Below are 19,933 nucleotides of genomic sequence, written 5' to 3' on the forward strand. Positions count from 1 at the left end.
GCTCACAGGTGGCGAGCACAGTGGCGGCAGCCTTTCCCGCCTCCATTGGGGCAGTGCTAAGGATATCCAGGGAGTGGGCCTAAGCCATCAATTGGACATCCCCTGAGGGCTCCCAGACTGCGAGAGCCTGTAGGCTGAGCTGAGAGATCCTGCCCTCTTCCTCCCCCAAGTGAATTTCATGCACTGAGCTTCTAGTTTTATATAATTTACAAGGTGATTCTCTTGATAAGTTAATGTACTACTCACCTGACATCATACATAGTTATTATAATACTAGAGGCTTGGTACATGGATTCATGCACAGTGGGGTCCCTCAGCCTCATCCATAGGGATCAGTGGACTTCTGTGCCACCACAGCCTCGCCTTACTGGCCAGCTCATCTGGCTCCAGCTCATTGTCCTCACCGCTCCTGCTCATCCTGGTCCCACTGCGCCTGCCACCGCCACCACTCTGGTGCCCAGGGAATCTGCAGGAGAGACTCACCCCGCTCCGTCTGCGCTCGACAGCCATGAGCCCAGCGTCTGCTGCCCAATGTTAGCTAAGTGGTGCTTCTGCGGTGGGGGTGCACTGGCCACCACGGGCAGTTCCTGCAGGAGCTCTGGCTGGTTGGCTGGTCACTTGGGCTTTTATACATATAGATTACTGACTATATTCCCTATGCTGTGCGTTAATATCCATGACTATTTTGTAACTACAAATTTGTACTTCTTAATCCTTTCACCTTTTTATTTTATTTCAGAGAGGTAGGGAGAGGGAAAGAATGATAGAAACATCAATGATGAGAATCGTCAGTCTGTTGCCTCATGCACGTCTCACACTGAGAATTGAGCTCACAACCTGGACGCGTGCCACAACCAGGGAATCGAAACACAGCCTCCTGGCCCGTTGGTTGACATTAAACCACTGAGCCACACCAGCCGGGCCCTTTCACCTTTTTTATCTAGCCCCCCAATCCTCTTCCATTCATGAAAAAAAATTTTGTCTGCTTCCTAAAGTATGGCATAGCAACCATCACTTTGTATCTATGAGTTTGTTTTCTTTGCTCATTTGTTTTTTAGATTTTACATTTAAGTGAAAACATATATTTGTCTTTCCCTGTCTGACTTGTACTATAGTTTGATATCAGGTAGTGTGATACTTCCAACTTCGTCTGTTTTCAGAGAAGATTGTTTTGGCTATTTGGCATGTGTTTCCGAAGGCTTGGGAAGTTCTGATTAACTATTTCTTTGAGTAGATTATTTGTTCCTTTCTCCTTTTCTCCATCTGATATACCTATTATCCTTATGTTGCTCTTTCTATGAAATCAGATAATTATCATAGTTTTTGTTTTGTTTTTTTTTTTAATTGGTTTTAGAGAGTGAGAAACACTGATGAAAGAAAAACATTGATAGGCTATCTTCTTCATGTCCCTACTGAGAATCGAGCCCACAACCCAGGCATGTGTCCTGACTGGGAATTGAATCGGTGACCTCTTGGTACATAAGTCGATATTCAACCAACTGAGCCATACTGATCAGGGCAAGCTCTTTTTTTCTTTCTTTTAGTTCTCTTAGTCTTCCTCCTGGATCATTTCTACGTTCCTTTCTTGAGCTCACTAATTTTCTCTTCCATCTGGTTTGCTTTGTGGCCAGTGCTCTCTCATGTATTCTTCATCTTATTTATTGAATTTTTCAGTTTCAGAATTTCTATTTGGTTCTCTTTTATAGATTCAGTCTCTTTGGTAAAATGCTGCTTTTGTTCATTAATTTTCTTCATGAGTTCATGGAATTGCCTTTCTGAGTTCTCTTGTATCCAATTGAGCTTCTTACAACTAAAATTTTAAATTCTCTGTCATTTAAGTCACATTCTCCCAGGATTTTGAGTTTAATGTCAGGAGACATTTCTTTTTTTATTTTACTTTTTTATATTTAATAAATCTTTATTGTTAACTTTTTAGTTGCCTGTTATCCCTTGTTTTGTGAGCATTCTCACACCCTTAGCAACATCAGCATACTTGATGGCCTCTTTATGTTTTAAAATCTTGCTAAGGTCCATTTTACCAGCAACAAAAGCAAAAACCAACAAGCAGGAAAATATTCACAGCACAGTAGACTGACTCACATTCTGTCCTTTGTGGCCTTAGAGATGCTTTTCATCATGTTGATGTATCAGCAAGACAGGGTTGTCGGGTGGAGAACATTGAAACTTGTTTGACAACCAAGACTTTTTTTTGTGAACAACTTGGTGGAGAACCAAATTGTTCAGATGGGAGAAAGTCAAGATTTGAGATTTGATTGTAAATTTCCTGCTTGCTGAAATAGGTGGCAGCAGATCTAGATTCCAGTAGATGGCAGCATTATTCTAGAAAAGCTTTTCCTGTGACAAACTTGTTTCCATCCAGAATAAGCAGTTAGGAATTGAAGAAAATAAAAATGTGTTCCCTTTCAGACACCCTTATACCTTATCACAAACATCATTAAAGAGTGGTCCTTTATTAAAGATTGGGTGTCATAGCTATGATTCTGCAGTGTGCTCTTTCGGCTCCACTCCCCTGTTAGCACTGGCCATGCTCTGCTTCCTAGTTTTGGCTTCTTTTCTTGCTAGCACAGTGATTTCTCAGCAGAAGAGTCTGTCAGGGACCTTTTGCCTATCACTAAAAACCAAAGCCCTCATATTAGAATATGGTTTATTATACTTCTTTTATTACATTTATGATTAAATATTTAATAAGATGATTTGAATAGTTGAAAGGATAAAATAATCCTATATAAAAGGCTAATATACACATTGTCCCCTCTAGCAGTAGTTGAACCAGGGAGCAGAGCCACTGGCCAACTGCCTGCAGCCTCCCCCCAGCTGGCCCAGCCCAATTGGCCCTGATGGGGGTGCACTGACTGGACCCCACCCATGCACAAATTCGTGCACTGGACCTCTAGTTTACTTATATAAAAGCCTAAGCAACCAAATAACCATTTTACTGGTTGCTATGATGTGCACTGACCACCAGGGGGCAGCTCCTGTATCGAGGGCTTGCCCCCTGGTGGTCAGTGCACTCCAATAGCAGGAGTGCTGCTCAGCTGACTTAACCGGCGTCAGACACTAGGTTCATGGCTGGCAAGCACCGCTGCAGTGGTACAAACCTCACCTGCCTCCATGGCAGTGTGCTACCGAGCAGCAGCAGGCACAGTGAGGCCAGGTGAGTAGAAATGACATGGTGCCTGACCCAGGTTCCTCCCCAGCTGCCTGCACTTTGTGCATTACTACATCCCTTGGAGGATGTTGGCCTGCAGGGATCAGGCTGAAACTGGCAGTCCGGCATCCCCCGAGGGTTACTGGGTTGTGAGAGGGTACAGGCCAGGCTGAGGGACCCCACTGGTGCATGAACCCATGCCCCAGGCCTCTAGTGTTAAATATTGTTCTCTCATTTTTACATGATTAGAAGGCATCTCTTCAATTTTATGACCAGGTACCCTTCCGGGAAAGACTGTCAGCCTTTGTTACCTTTAGTATATTTAAGCCATTTTCTGTTTGCAGGATTAATTACTCCAGAAGATCGGAAATATGGAACAACAAATCTTCACTTAGATGTATCTGATGCAGCTAATGTCATGGTCTATGTGGGAATTCCAAAAGGACAGCAGGACCAAGAAGAAGGTAGGGTGCTGAGGTAAAAGTGGGGCTCTCTCTCCCTGCTGGAGACTGTGCTGATGTTTGCTTTCTCTTGCTCCAGAAGTCCTTAAAACCATTCAAGATGGAGACTCTGATGAACTCACGATAAAGCGATTTATTGAAGGAAAAGAGAAACCAGGGGCTCTCTGGCACATATATGCTGCTAAGGACACGGAGAAGATACGAGAATTCCTTAAAAAGGTGTGCTCCTTACCCAAGGGCATGTGAAGAGAGGCCTGGGGAATCCTATCCTGTATAATTAAAGCCTAAAATGCAAATCAGCTGAATGGCAGAATGACTGGTCACTGTGACGTGCACTGACCATCAGGGGGCAGACGCTCAATGCAGGAGCTGCCCCCATCCTGCAGGCCCCAGGCCAGCCAAGGCGGGTGCCAGCAGGGCCCCCTGATCTGCCCTGCCGGTTGTTCCACAGATGGGCCCTGTGGGACTGTACCTGTGCATGAATTTTGTGAACCAGGCCTCTAGTAGCAATATAAATTAGTACATATTTAAGAACTGACTGGGTTACTGGGGAATTATCACAACCTCAAAGGTTAAATCTGTGCCTGTCAGATTGGATAGGCTGAAGCTAAAACACAGGATTTCTACATTATCAGGTTCACACTTATGAAAAGAAGAGTCCTTGTCTCTTATGTGTTTTATATTATAGTGCATTTGCAATTTTTTATGCTCTTTATAAGTTACTTCCTCTGACAATCTCATAGCATGTAATTTGTTTTTATTGCCTTGAAAATCTAAGCACTTCACAAGTTGTGTATCATTCCTTGGCCCTTGGTACCATGTTCTGAGTGAGTTACAAAAGGCTGTTGGTCTTGTCTGCCCTCTCATAGAAGCAGGTCAGGAAGGCCTCCAGCCCTGCTTGTGGCTGTTAGCTTGGGAAGGGTCACTGGAAAGAGATGGAGTGGTTTTGAAGATTCTGAGTTTAGTTGGCAGTTATTTGCCAAGGGCTATCTGTGGAAGTTTTAGGCAGCTGGAAAGATGGGTATATTCTGTTTTTAACCTGGTTGGCCATGAGACTGCTGGAGGCAGCTTAGATACCTGTGGTTGATAACCTCCAGCTATTCATGAGCAATGGACGTGAATACTCCTAGCCCTGAACAACATTTCTTTGAATCCAAGTGTTGCTGGGTAAGAGTCATTTGACTCTTCAAGAAAACCTGCTAATCACCATATTGTTTCTTTTAATAGTGTCACCCTGAGTCTGTGCTGTCTGATACTGGGTCTAGAATAAACAATCTTGATGATTTATATTTAAAAGTCTAGAGACCAAAATACTGTCCAAATTTGTATTTACAAAAGTTTACAGGCGGCCCGAGCTGGTTTGGTTCAGTGGAGTGAGAGACCTGGGTTCGATTCCCGTCCAGGGCGTGTATCTCAGTTGCAGGCTCGATCCCCATCCCTGGTTGGGGAGCAAGTGGGAGGCAACCAAACAATGTGTCTCTGTCTCTTCCACTCTCTAAAAATCAGGGGGAAAATATCCTTAGGTGGAGATTAACTATATGTACACATATATATATACACATATACAGAAGCTGCCAGTCTGTTTACAGGAAATGGTAGAGGAGAAGCCTCATTTTCTTTCAGTCTTTCCTTCATTCCTTTACTTAATGTCTTTGAGGGCTACTAGTCTTTGCTAATAGGGCACATATATAAAGAAGGCCTATGTGACAGTTACTGGCTGTCCACAGTTAGCGGGGAAGAATGCCTTCATTGGGCCTTAGCATATTGCTCAGTTTCATAATATTTTTTTTTTAATTCTAGATATCAGAAGAGCAAGGTCAAGAAAACCCAGCAGACCACGATCCCATTCATGATCAGAGCTGGTATTTAGACCGATCCCTAAGGAAGCGTCTTCATCAAGAGTATGGAGTTCAAGGCTGGGCTATCGTGCAGTTTCTTGGGGATGTGGTGTTTATCCCAGCAGGAGCTCCACATCAGGCAAGAACCAGTCCTTTGTCCTTTTCTCTGGCTTTCCTAAGAACGTGTGTGTGTGTGTGTGTGTGTGCGTGTTACTGACGTGGCTTGGTATTTTTCAGGTTCATAACTTATATAGCTGTATCAAAGTGGCTGAAGATTTTGTTTCCCCAGAACATGTGAAACACTGCTTCTGGCTTACTCAGGAATTCCGTTACCTGTCACAGACTCATACTAACCATGAAGACAAATTACAGGTAAAAACAGCACTGATTCCTGGCATTGGCTGACTCTGGCTTCATGCCCCATTACTTACCTTATAAAGTCAGTGAACGCACTCTTGGTCCAGTGAGTTGATGAACTGCTTTATTTTGAATTTCATTGTTTACTTAGACAAAGGAGGAGCAAGCAGGAAATCTCACCTTGGTCTGTAAGGGACTGTCTGGGGAGAAAGTGTTGAGTGTTAAAGTGAGTAGATCTGACTTGGGGTCCTGGCTGCGCTGCCCGGGGGGTCTTTACACAGACGGGTAGTGCTGCAGCAGTCTCACCGCTGGGTAGAGCAGAACAGAATCTCGGGGAACCAAAGAGGGCCTGAGTGGGTAGGTGGTTTTTTTTTAGGGACTTTTAATAGTCAACCAGGTAACATAATTTTATGTTTGAAAACTAGGTGAAAATATAAACTGAAAAATAAAACTGTGCCTTTGGACTTGCCTCTCCATGCACTTGCCAGGGGCAGGGCCATGTGGCATCAAAGGCTATAAGAAGGGGTCTTTAAAGTTCTTCTAAGGAGGCAAAGGTTTAAAATGTATGAAATACGGGCCTAAAAGAGCCCAGGGAACTTTCAGATACTGCCATTTCATAGTGAATATTGAGTTTTAAATTCCGAGAGTGGTATGACAACAGGTACGAAAGGTTTATTTTTAATAACATGTTTTAGACTTGAAGCAAACTGACCATGCCTCCTCCCGCTCCTTTAGGTGAAGAACGTCATCTACCACGCAGTGAAAGATGCGGCCGCTATGCTGAGAGCCGGGGACTCCCGCCTCGGCCAAGCGAGGGTCCTCGAGGTGCCGTGAGCCGGCGCTGCAGTGAATGCTGGCAGCTGTTCAAACTCTTCAGGCAGGATTCCTGTGGACTTTGAGATTCATGTTACCTCATCTTTTTTAAACTGTACCTGGTGAGGGTACTCTAATGTATATTTCTAGTGTTTACAGACACTAAATGTGTATATGTAGTTACTATTTACAGAACCTGCATCCTTCAACTGTGACTTCTCACTTAGTGCAGAACTACCAAACTATAAAAATAAAAACCTCTTCTCAGCTCTGGAACAATACTCCAGTTATGACTCCAGCTGTTTTCTTGGACAGCTTAGTCAAAATGGGTTAAAATATTAGGAACCACTGTGCAGTTTATTTGGGTTGTGTTTTGTTCTCTGTCTGTCTGAATATCCCCTCTCCAACCCTTAGGGTTTAGGAAAGCAACGGAGGAAATGACAGCTAACGATGCCATTCTTACTCTTTTGAATCAGGACTGGCATTATATAACAAATCAACTACTGTACAATATTCTTGGGGTTAACCATCTTTAGTTAAATGGAATTTTAATTTAAATGAAGCTTTGCTAATTTTAAGTGTTGAGCATTTTGCATTAAAGTATTCATATAATATTTTGACTGTTGGCATTTTGCATACCTTTTATCAAATGTCATAGATGTAAAAGATTGCTCCAGGAATTCATTATAAAAACAAAGAAATTAGATGATGCAATGGTTTTCCATGATTATTACAATGCTAACATGGAAATAAGTTTCTCCCCACCTAGGTGGAAACCCTGTCACAATTTTGCAAAGAAACACCAACAAACTAAATTTAACAACAAAACAAATCGTGACTGGTAAAATGATTCTGTAAAGATGATCAAAATACTTTGACTCTCTTCTGGCCCTTCATAATGCAAGAGTTTAAAAAGAAAAATGAAATAATTAAAATAGTTTTAGAATAGTAATCCTATGTAATAAAAACCTATATGCTGTCTGGTTGTTCAACCAATCAAAGTATAATATGCTAATGATATGCTAAGGCTGCTCAACCACTTGCTATAACATGCACTGACCACCAGGGGGCAGATGTTCCAATCAGTAGGTTAGCTTGCTGCTGGGGTCCAACCAGTCAGGACTGAGTATAATGGGCTGGACATGCCCTGGAGCCCTCCCTCAGTCCTCCCCGGTCCTGATCATGCACCAGTGGGGTCCCTCAGCAAGGCTTGTGCCCTCTCACAATCCAGGACCTCTCAGGGGATGTTGGAGAGCTGGTTTTAGCCCAATCCTGCAGGCCAAGCCAAGGGACCCCACTAGTGCACAGATTCGTGCACCAGGCCTCTGTTACCTAAAATATTTATCTCTGAAGGGACAGAATTCAGGAAGTCATCTTTTTATAGCTCCCAGGTTCTCATAGCTCTGTCTACACTAAAAGAAATTACACTGAAATCAAATAGTATAGACAATGCTTACAGCCTGGATTTTTACCTTTGGGAGGTCAAATATAAATAAAGTTCCCTGAAAAGAATAAGGAGATATACTTGCCTAAGTAGAAAAAGTATTCCCCTTTTAAGTACTAGTGTACAATTGAGTGGTAGTACGAAGCTCTTCTATACAGGGTTACATCTAGAATTGGCACCATCACTTAGAAATCAAAGTCGAAGAAAGCTTGGTCTTTAGAGTAAACCCCCTTCAAGTCCCATCTCAAAAGAGTCAGAAGTCCTAGGACTATTATTCATAATCAAATACTTCGTAATAATAAAGACAGAAAACCACTATGTGCGAGAATCAAAAGAATCTTCATATGTATCATTAAGTTTGCAAAGTTTGCAGATTCTGGAGTGATCTGATATTTTATATTATGAAGTGTTAACTTCTTAAAATAGGAAATATGATGAAAGAATGAAATGCCTGAAATGATCAGAGTTGGAACATCAATAAACAGAATTTACAGAGTGAATTCTGTTCATGTAAATGCTGGCATGATGGTTAAAATTGGAAATTTTGCAGATGAATTAACAGAAAAATCTTTTTACAAACTTGAAGAGTGGTAAAATACACAATACATCACTGAAAACCAGAAGAGATGTCAACTTATAACAAGACAGAATAATATAGGTTTGGTAGCCTGTGACAGAGCCAAGAGAATGGTGATGTTCAGAGACTGAAACTTTGCGCTATTGATGGCAGATACCTCATCAGACTGAAGAAGCCCAAGCAGGATGGATAGATGGATGACTAAATAAAGCAACATAAATAAAAAAAACTCACACCTATGTGATGTATAGTAATAAATACTTAATGAAATAGGTTCTTAAAAGCAGCCAGAGGGAGAAAAACATGATCTACAAACAAGTGACAGCTTCATACTTTAAACAGCAACAGTGGAAACCAGAAGAAAGTAGATGCCATTCTTAATTTTCACATATATTCAGAACATATCTGAAAACAAAAGTCTAGACATGGTAAAATTCTCTTCCCTGTTTTTTACAGACAGTTTTAAACAAAACAAAAAAAGTAGCACAAGTTTATTTCCAGGCCCTTGCTAAAGGAACATTTAAAGATACACTTAGAGATCCAGCCAGTCGACCCATGAATCAGGAGGTTATGGTTTGATTCTTGATCAGAGTACATGCATGGGTTGCTGGTTTTGATACCCAATAGGTGGCAAGCAGAAGACAGCTGATGGGTGACTCTTCTCATTGATATTTCTCCCTCTCCCTGAAACCAATAAAAAGATACTTTTTAAAAAATGATATACTTTCCCTAACTGGTTTGGCTCATTGGATAGAGGGTCTGCAGATTCAAGGGTCCCAGGTTCTATTCAGGTCTGAGCATGTACCTTGGTTGTAGGCACATACCCAGTAGGGGATGTGCAGGATGCAGCTGATCGATGTTTCTCTCCCTCTCTCTTCCTCCCTGTAAAATATCAATAATATATATATATTTTTTTTGTTGTTGTTGTTGTTGTTGTTAAAGAAGTCTAGGTAAATCTCCAAAAGTTAAACAGGATTAACATATGACCCAGCAGTTTCACTCTTAGGTATACACTAAAAAGAACTGAATGCAAGAATTCAGACACTTGTACACCTTTGTTGATAGTAGCCTTATGCACAAGAGCCAAAAGATGGAAACCACACAAATGTCCATCAAGATATTAAAGAAGTCAAAACCGGTTTGGCTCAGTGGATAGAGCATCGCCCTGCAGACTGAAAGGTCCCAGGTTTGATTCTGGTCAAGGGCATGTGCAGGAGGGGGTGTGCAGGAGGCAGCTGATAGATGATTCTCTCTCATCGATGTTTCTAACTATCCCTCTCCCTTCCTCTCTGTAAAAAATCAACAAAATATATTTTTTTAAAAAGAGATTAAAGAAAAAACAATACCATATACTTAAAATGGAAAATTTTTCAAAAAAGGCAATTCTGACTCAGGATACAAAATTGGATGAATCTTGAAAATATGCTAAGTATGCCCCATACAAAAGGACAAGTATGATTCTACTATAATAATCATATTCCTAGAATAGTTAAATTTCATAGAGACAGGAAGTACAAGGATGGCCCTAACCGGCTTTGCTCAATGGGTAGAACGTCAGCCTATGGACTTAAGGATCCCGGGTTCAATTCTAGCCAAGGGCACATGCCCAGTGATGGGCTCAATCCCAGTAGGGGGTGTGCAGGAGGCAGCTGATCAATGATTCCCAGCTCATCGTTGACGTTTCTATATCACTCTTCATTCTTCTCTGAAATCAATAAAAAAATTTCTTTTTAAAGAATGATGGTTACTGGAGCAGAAGGAAAGGGGCTGGGAATTGTTTTTTAATGGGTAGAGTATTTGTATATGATTCAGTGATAGTACATTTACAGTGTACACTTCATCGCCACCATTGGCTCCTGCCGGGTCAGGTAGGTCACCAGCACACCCCGCAGCCTCTGTCAGCGCCCCCAGCAGCAGTGACAGCGGAGGCGGCAGTGGTGGTACCCACACCAGCAGCTCCGAGCAGGCACCAGTGTATGTGCACGGAGGTGAAGTCTCCGGCACCCGCTTTCCCGCAGGCCTGAGCCCCGGAGCGGCCAGAGATGAGCTGGTGATCCCGACTGCCTACAGCCCAGCGGCAGAGGCTGTGGTCAGCCTGGGGACTGGCGAGTGGGCAGAAGATGGCCCTGATCGCAGGAGGCTAGGCCTGGAGTCCCTACCCGTACGATTTAATCGTGCACTGGGCCTCTAATGATGTTTATAAAAGATACAGTTCGACTGTAGGTGAAAAGTAAAAAGAGTTGTTCCTTGCACAGCCAGTGTGGCCTAATGGTTGAGCATCAAACTATGAACTAAGAGTTCATGGTTCAGTTCCCAGTCAGGGCACATCCCTGGGTTGCAAGTTCCATCCCTAGTAGGGGGCATGCAGGAGACAGCTGATCAATGATTCTCATAATTGATTTTCTATCTCTTCCTCTCTCCTCCACTCTGAAGTCATATATATAAATATATATAAAATACAAAGGACTGTAAGAAAATAATGGGACTAAGAAATTCATATCCTGCCCTAGCTGGGTTGGCTCAGTGGATAGAGCCTCGGCCAGCCGACCGACCGCAGGGTCCAGGTTTGATTCTGATCAAGGGCATTTACCTAGGTTACAGGCTCCTCCCTGGCTGGGGCCCAGGTCAGAGCTCATGCAGGAGGCAATCAAAGATCCCTCTTACACTGATGTTTCCCTCTGTCTCTCCCTCTCTCTTCCACACTCTAAAAATCAATGGAAACATATCCTCAGATGAGGATAAAAAAAGAAATGTCATATCCTATGAAAGACACATCTTGAAAATGCCTAAAGAAAGTTGTCATTTTTTCTCAGTGAAGAGACTAGAGTCCGGGTTGATGAAAACATCTTGGCAGCTGCAGTGGCTGCAGCAGTGGGTAATGGGGCTGTGCCTTCCCTTGATCAGCCTGGTCGCCTGAAATCCCTCGAGGGGTCCCAGATTGGAGAGGGTGCAGGCTGGGCTGAAGGACACCCTCCTCCCCCTTGCACGAATTTCGTGCACTGGGCCTCTAGTCGATATATATAAAAGCCTAATATGCAAATTGTCCCCATGGGAGTTCAACTGGGAAACCAATTGCTTGCTATGATACTTGCAGACCACCAGGGGGTGGCGCGGAATGAAGGAAGGCCCTGGCCTGCATCCAGCAGCTGGGGAAGGAAGGCCCCAGTGGGCAGCTGCAAGACCCGATTGGCCCTGATCACTGGCCTGGCCTAGGAACCCTACTCATGCACAAATTTTGTCCACTGGACCTCTAGTCTACACTAATAAAAGAGGAAAATGCTAATTGTCCATACCTTCACTACACCCACAGCCAATCAGAGCAAGTATACAAATTAACACAACAAAGATGGCAGTTAATTTGCATACGCTGAGGGAGGGAGGAGTGAAGACAGCATAGAAGGAAGAGAGAGGGAAAGCGGAAAGCAAGGCGGCTGCGGGAGGGAAAGCATGGGGCAGCGGTGGCGGAGGGCGGGGGGGGGGCGGGGGGGGGGAGCGCCAAGGGCGGGGGGCGGTGGCGGGGGAGGGAAAGTGCTGGTGGGGGTGTGGGAGAGGCGGCAGTGGTGGGAGGGAAGCCCGCCAGAAGCCCTGTTCTTGCAGGAATCTTCCTGCAACGGGCCCCTAGTTTTTTATAAAAACTCAGCCAAGTGGGAATAGAGGGATCATATCTCAACATATTAGAGGCCATATATGACAAACCTACAACCAACATCATACTCAATGGGCAAAAATTAAAGCCACTTCTTGTAAGGACAGAAATAAGACAGGATGTCCACTTTCACCACTCTTACTCAACACAGTATTGAAAATCCTTGCAAAAGAGATCAGACAAGAAGAAAACATATAAGGCACACAAATTGGAAAGGAGAAAGTAAAACTCTCATTATTCACAGAACACATGATATTGTACATAGAAAACTCTAAAGATTCCACACACAAAAAAAAACTAGACTTAATAAATTATTTTGGTAATATAGCAGGTTATAAAATCAACACCCATAAATCAATGGCATTTCCATACACCAATAATGAATTCTCAGAAAGAGAACTAAAAAAAAAGAAAAGAAAATCCTATTTACCACTGCAACAAAAAAGTTAATATATGTAGCCCTAACTGGTTTGGCTCAGTGGACAGAGCCATCAGCCAGGGTTTGATTCCCGCCAAGGGTACATGTCCAGGTTGCAGGCTCGATCCCCAAGCCTGTAGGAGGCAGCCAATCAATTATTCCCTCTCATCACTGATGTTTCTATCTCTTCCTCTCCCTTCCTCTTTCCCATCAATAAAGATATATTAAAAAAGAAAAAGGAGAAAAAGAAAAAAAGTTAAGATACCTAAGGAATAAACTTAACCAAAGAGGTAAAAGATGTACTCAAAAAACTACTGGACATTGAATAAAGAATCAGAAGATATAAACAAGTGGAACAGTATATCATATCCATGGATTGGTCGAATTAACATTAAAATGTCCATTCTCCCCAAAGCAATCTATAGTGTCAATGCAATCTCTATTAAAATACCAACAGCATATTTCACAGATCTAGAACAAATACTCCAAAAAATTTATGTGGAACCATAAAGGAGCCCGAATAGCTGCATCAATCTTAAGAAAAAAAGAACAAAGTTGGAGAATCACAGTACCAGATACCAAGTTATACTTCAAAGCCCAGCTGGTTTGGCTCAGTGGATAGAGCGGCGGCCTATGGACTGAAGGTCCTGGATTCAGTCTGGTCAAGGGCTCATGCCCAGGTTGCAGGCTCAGTCCCCAGTGGGGTATGTGCAGAAGGCAGCCGATCAAGATTCTCTCTCATTATTGATATTTCTATCTCTCCTTCTCCCTTCCTCTCTGAAATCCATATAAATATATATTTTTAAAAACAGACTGGTACTGGCACAAGAACAGACATATAGGTCAATGGAACAGAACAGAGAACCCCAAAAATCAACCCGAGCCATTACGCTCAATTAATATTTGACAAAGGAGGCAAAAGCATACTATGGAGTCAAGCCAGTCTCTTCACAAATAGTGTTGGGAAAACTGGGTACATGCAAAAAAATGAAACTAGACTACCAACTTACACCATACACAAGATTAACTCAAAATGGATAAAAGATTTAACGGTAAGTCATGAAACCATAAAAATCCTAGGGAAAAAAAAAAGGCAGCAAAATCTCAGACATCTCTCATAGCAGTATGTTTACAGATACTACTTTATCTCCTAAGGCACGGAAACTAAGGAGAAAATAAACAACTGGGACTACATCAAAAGTAAAAGCTTCTGCACAGCAAAAGAAACCATCCACAAAATGAAAAGGGAGCCCACTGTCTGGGAGAACATACTTGGCCATGATGCATCTGATAAAGGGTTAATATCCAAAATGTATAAGAAACTCATAAAACTTAACGAAAAGAAGACAAACAACCCAATTAAAAAATGGGCAAATGGCTGACACCGGTTTGGCTCAGTGGGTAGAGCATTGGCCTGCAGACTGAAAGGTCCCAGGTTCGATTCCGGTCAAGGACATGTACTTTGGTTGTGGGCACATCCCCGGTGGGGGGTGTGCAGGAGGCAGCTGATCAATGATTCACTCTCATGAATGTTTCTAACTCTCTATCCCTCTCTCTTCCTCTCTGTAAAAAAATCAACAAAATACGTTAAAAATTTTTTAAAAATGGGTAAATGATCTAGACACTTATTCAAAATGGACATACAGATGGCCAAGAGACATGAAAAAATGCTTAATATCACTGATCATCTGAGAGATGCAAATTAAAATGACAATAAGGTATCACCTCACACCTGTCAGAATGGCTCCCATCAACAAATCACCAAACGAGTGCTGGTGAGGATGTGGAGAAAGGGAGCCTTCGTACAGGGGTGGAAATGCAGGTTGGTGCAGCCATTATAGAAAGCAGTATGGCGTTTCCTCAAAAAATGGAATTTTTTGGAATTGCCATTATAAAAATACAACCATCCTAACAGGTGTGAAATGTCATCATGGTTGAATTTGCATTACCCTAATGATGTTGACCTTCTTTCATGTGGACATTGGCCACTTAACTATCTTCTTTGGAGAAATATCTATTCAAGTCCTTAGTGGCTTAGTTCATTTCTTAACTGTGAAGTTTGTCTTTTTGTTATTGAAGTATTTTTTTTTCTGGATATTAACCAGTTTCAAGTATTTTCTCCCATTCTGTGGGTTGTCTTTTCATTCTCTTCATACTGTTTTTATTGTAGGGAAATTCTTAAATTTTTCATTTTAATGGTCTAATTTTCCTTTTTTTTTTTTTTGACTGTGCTTTTTGGTGTTATATTTAAGAAACCGTTGCCAAATCCAAGTTAATGAGGTTTGCTGTTATGTTTTATAGTTTAACTCTTAAATTTAGGTTTGATCCACTTTGAATTAATTTGTATATGTGGTATAAAGAGTCAAACTTTATTTTTTAAAAATATGACTATCCCATTTTCCAGCTGAACATACTGTTCTTTCCCAATGAACAGTCTTGGCACCCTAGTCAGAGAGTCAGAAAAGACTGACCACAGATGTGAGGGCTTACTGCAGTAGTATATATTGAATACATCCATCCTCTGACAGCACAGCACTGTTTCTGATTCTTTTGAAATTAAGAATGGAGTACTCTTTGTTCTTCTATTTTGGATTGTTTTGGATTCAGGGTCCCTTTAAATTTCATATTGTTTGTTTTTTCTATTTATGAAAAAAAGTCATTTGGCTCTTGACATAGATTACACTGAAATTATATTTTATATATATATATATATATATATATATATATATATATATGTAATAGTACTGTCATCTTACCAATATTAAAATTAATATATCCTGTGATCCATGAACATATCTTTCCCTTTATTGGTGTCTGCCAGCCCACCCCACTTCATGGAGATTATAGCATAGTATATGTTTAAGATGTGTGTGACTTGACACATTTATATATTGTTAAAAATTCACCTACTGGTATCTTCTCTAGCTTCTTTCAAAAATAATTTTTAATTTTCAGTGATCAAGTCTTGTGCCTCCTTGGTTAAATTTGCTCCTAAGTGTTATATTGTTTGGGAAGTGGAGTTGTTTCCTTAATTTTTTCGGATCATTCATTGCTATAGAAATGCAATTGACTTTTGCATGATTTTGTATCCTGCAACTTGGCTGAATTTATCAATTCCAACCGTTGTGGGTTTGTGTGGGTTGTACATAAGTGTAGGTGTGCACGCACGCCCACATATACACATGCACATAAACTTTAGAGTTTCCAACGTAAAATCATGTCATCTGTGAAAAGAGAAAATTGTGTACCTTCCTTTTCCATCTGAGAGCCTGTAATTCCTTTACTTGCCGAACGGCCCTGGCTAGAACTTCCAGTCCCATGTCGAGTAAAAGCAGTGAGAGCAGACATCCTTGTGTCGGGACCGGAGGGGAAAGCTCTCAGGTTTTCACGCTGAGATGTTAGCTGCGTGTTTCCCATATGCCCTGAGGAAGTTTAGTGTTTTCTTTCCTAAAAGGTGCTGGATTATGTGAGGTGCCTCTTCTGCATCGATTGAGATGACCCTGGGTTTCCCTCCTTTGTTCTATCATATGATACAGTGCTGTGCTTCATTTTCTTATGGTGAAACGCCCTTGCATTCCTGGGGAAAATCTCATGGGTCATGGTATACAATCCTTTTAATATGCCACTGGGTTTAGTTTTCTGGTATTTTGTTGAGGATTTTTTGCAGCCATACCCATAAAGGGATACTTATAGTCTTATTTTCTTGTAGCACCTGTGACTTTGGTATTGAGATATTTGCTGGTGGTACAGAATGAATTAGGTAATGTTCCCTCTTATTCAGTTTTTTTGAGGGGAGTTTAAAAAAGATTGGCACTAATTCAACACTCAGTGGAATTTACCAGGGAAGTCATCTGATCCTGACGTTTTCTTTGGGAGGTTTCTTTTTATTATTATTTATTATTATTATTATTATTATTATTACTATTATTACTAATTGTCTCCTTGTTGTAGGTCTATTCAGAATTTCAGTTCTTCACTTTTGGTAGTTGGTGTGTATCTAAGGATTTGCCCATTTCATCTAGGTTATTCAAGCTTTTGGCATATAGTTGTTCATAGTGTCATTTCTTATAATCCTTTAAATTCATATAAAGTTGGTAGTAATGTCCCCTCTGCTTTTTGTAATTTCAATCTTCTTGCTCTCTCCTTCTGTCTCACTTCCACCTTATAATCTAACTAGCTAAAGGTAAGTTTTGTTGAACTTTTCATAAAACCATCTTTTGGTTTTGTTGATTTTCTCTTTTTCTATCTATTTCTAATTTCATTTATTTCCACTCTGTTTTTATTTTCTTTCTTCTAGTTTATCTTCTTTATTTACTTCCTTAAAGTGTACAGTTAGGTTACTGATTTGAGGTCTTTTTTAATGTAGGCATTTTGATTATTATTCCCATTTGCATCCCTATATTTTGGCTTGTTGTCTTTTCATTTTCATTCTTCTCCAAATATTTCTAATTTTCATTGTTAATTTCTTTTCCTCGATCCTTGGGATGTTTGTGTGTGTGTTTCCTCTATTTTTCCTCCCTTTTTTGTGTTTTTTTTTAATTTCACAAATTTGTGAGTTTTCCAGTTCCCATGTTACTGATTTCTAGTTTCGTGTGTGTGTGTGTGTGTGTGTGTGTGTGTGTGTGTGTGTTCAGAAAAGATATTTAGTATGATTTCAATCTTTTAAAATTTCTTGAGCCTTGTTTTGTGGCTGTACATATAGTTGATCCTGGAGAATATTACATTTGAGAACAATGTGTAATGTGCTGTTGTTGGGTGTGTTCTGAGTAGCTAGTGTTCTTCACGTCCTCACTTTCCTTATTGTGTGCTTCGCCATTCTGCTAATTACTGAAAGGCCTATCATTGTAGGACTATTGTCCTCTTCAGTTCTGACCATCTTTGCCTTATATCCCGGGGCTCTGTTGTTAGGTGCATATTGTACAGTAGGTCCTCTTGATGGATCCACCCGTTAGTCAATTTCATCTCCTTCATTTGTTGTAATCCTTTTTATTTAAAACCGATTTTGTCTGATAATAATGTAAACACCCTGGCTCTGTTTTGATTATTATTCCCATGGAAGACCTTTTTCCATTTTTGTTACTTTCAGTCTTTTGTGTCTTTATTTCTAAAATTGAGTCAGCATATGGCTGGATTTTGTTGTACTTATTCATTTTCCCAATCTCTGCTTTTTAATTGGGGAGCTCAATCAATTTATATTTCTCTATAAGAAGGACTTACTTCTGCTGAGCTACTTGTTTTCTGTATATGCATTATGCTCAATTCCTTCATCACTACCTCTTGTCAAACTTAGTTAACACTTAGTTAAAAGTTTGTACTGTGCCATTTTGCTTCCCTTTTCCGTGTATTTTTAGTAGCTACCGTAGTGACTATAATTAACATCTTAAACTTATAGCAACCTAGTGTTAATAACACGAATTTCGTTTCGGTAGTAGATAGATACCCTCCTAAGCATCCCGAACCGCACACACGGACGGAAGCCCTGCCCATTGGGCCAGGAACGAACCCCGCGCGCCCGCGCCCCTGGGAGCTGCCACTGGCCCCCGAGTTGGAAGCTGAGTGACTGTCCTGCGGGGCAAACAGCTGAAGCGGGGTCTCTGCCGCCGGCAGCAGCAGGTTTATCCTATTTACCCAGCGGCACGGCGGCGCCTGCGCCCGGGCTGTGCCCGCGCCGCGCGCTCCGGTGTCACCGCCACGCCCGCCGCGACGCGGACAGCGCCCGCGCGTCGGGGAAGGAATCGGGGCGCGGGGCGGGGCTGGCCGAGGACCCCGCGGTCACTGCGCTCCGGGGACAAGGCCCCTGCACCGGGACCCCCGGTCTCCGCGCCGGGCCTGACCGGCCGAGGGTGTCCGCCCCAGTCAGACGTTAACGGCGAGAGTCCGAAGCCCCCGGGTAAGGGCGGGAGCAGGACGCGCAGGTCCCGGCGGGGAGGGGACCGGGCTGCAGGGCCACCCCCGGGGCGCACACAGCCTGCCGCCCCCTCTCCCCCGCCCCTCGGGGACGAGGAGGCTCCCTCGGTGCAGCGCTCACTCACAGGAGGCCGGCGGGCAGCGCGATGCCGGCGGAAGCTCCGTCCTCCGGCGCCGGACGGCGGACACCAGGCGCAGCGGCACCTGCTCGCCGCTCCGGAGCGCCGCCCGGGGCGCCTGGTCCCGCCCCGCCGGCCCCGCCCCGCCGGCCCCGCCCCGCCGGCCCCGCCCCTCAAGCCCCGCAGGCCCCGCCCCGCAGGCCCTGGCCCCGCGCTTCCGGCCCGCAGCGCCGCCACTGCGCGCGCGCGAGCGAGCCCGCCCCCCTCCCAGCCTCACGCTGGTCAGCCTAGGCTGGCTGTCACACAGGTTTCCCAGAATGTGGAGCGGGGGCGGGTGGGGAGCGGGGCGGCGGTCGGGGACCCGCAGGGCGTGTTTCCCCGAATGGCAGCTGGGCGCCTGAGGGCGGCATGGAGACGCCAGGTCTCTGAACCCAGCCTGCTACGGCCCCGGAGCGGTGTTCCCGGTAAGGACCGCCCTCTGAGTCAGTGGCAGAGAGCTGTTCCCAGCCTCCATCCTTGTCTTCTCACATAAATGAATTTATACGAGAGGCTTTGAGTTGTGAAAAGCCAATTTATTAAAGCAATTAAAGCATGCACCTTTATTGAAAAAGCAAGCCAGCCTCCCTAGCTGGTTTGGCTCAGTGGGTAGAGCCTTGGCCTGGGGACCAAAAGGTCCCAGGTTCGATTCTGGTCGAGGGGGCATGCCTGGGGGGTTGCGGGTCGCTCCCCAGTAGGGGGCGTGCAGGAGGTAGCCAATCAATGATTATCATTGATGTTTCTATCTCTCCCTCTCTGAAATCAATAGAGATATATTTAAAAAGAAAAAGCAAGCAAGCCAATCTATACATCTAGCTTAGGAAGGCGCAAATGGGCTCTCAGCTCATCTGAAGAGCCAGGTTTTTTGGTGTGTGTGTGTGTGTGTGTGTGGGTGGGTGTGTGTGGGTGTGTGTTTTGGGGGGGGGGGACGGTGTTACAAGGTGATATATACCCTCATGTCTATTGGTCTCAAAATTCCTCTGTTGAATATTTTGGTACAGATTAAGTCTCAAGGTCCCTTTTTCTTTGTCGTGGCCTTCCCAGAATTCACGAGAAGCATCTGGCAACTTTGCCTTGCCAAGCCTGAGACTGCTGGCTTCTCTGCTTAGGGGGCAGAATGGCCCTTTTTTCCTTCCCTTTCCCTCCCT

General features: G+C 43.2%; 1 protein-coding gene across 9 annotated transcripts in view; it reads left to right on the top strand.

The window, feature by feature from the left end:
• The window catches only part of KDM3A (lysine demethylase 3A), a 50,089-nt gene extending 42,837 nt beyond the window's left edge, over window positions 1-7,252 (top strand). For 7 of the 9 annotated variants that reach the window (XM_036435931.2, XM_036435936.2, XM_036435933.2 and 4 more), the window contains 5 exons: window positions 3,514-3,633; window positions 3,710-3,849; window positions 5,431-5,607; window positions 5,706-5,840; window positions 6,561-7,252. In XM_036435931.2, coding sequence (XP_036291824.1) covers window positions 3,514-3,633; window positions 3,710-3,849; window positions 5,431-5,607; window positions 5,706-5,840; window positions 6,561-6,659 — 671 coding nt within the window. In that variant the 3' untranslated portion in view covers window positions 6,660-7,252. Of the gene's footprint in view, window positions 1-751; window positions 764-3,513; window positions 3,634-3,709; window positions 3,850-5,430; window positions 5,608-5,705; window positions 5,841-6,560 lie in introns of those variants that run through there. The other 2 variants (XM_036435934.2, XM_036435941.2) reach the window with 2 other exon arrangements.
• The last annotated feature ends 12,681 nt before the right edge of the window (window positions 7,253-19,933 follow it).

The sequence above is a fragment of the Pipistrellus kuhlii genome, unplaced genomic scaffold, assembly GCF_014108245.1.
Source record: "Pipistrellus kuhlii isolate mPipKuh1 unplaced genomic scaffold, mPipKuh1.p scaffold_m20_p_13, whole genome shotgun sequence".
Classification (NCBI taxonomy): domain Eukaryota; kingdom Metazoa; phylum Chordata; class Mammalia; order Chiroptera; family Vespertilionidae; genus Pipistrellus; species Pipistrellus kuhlii.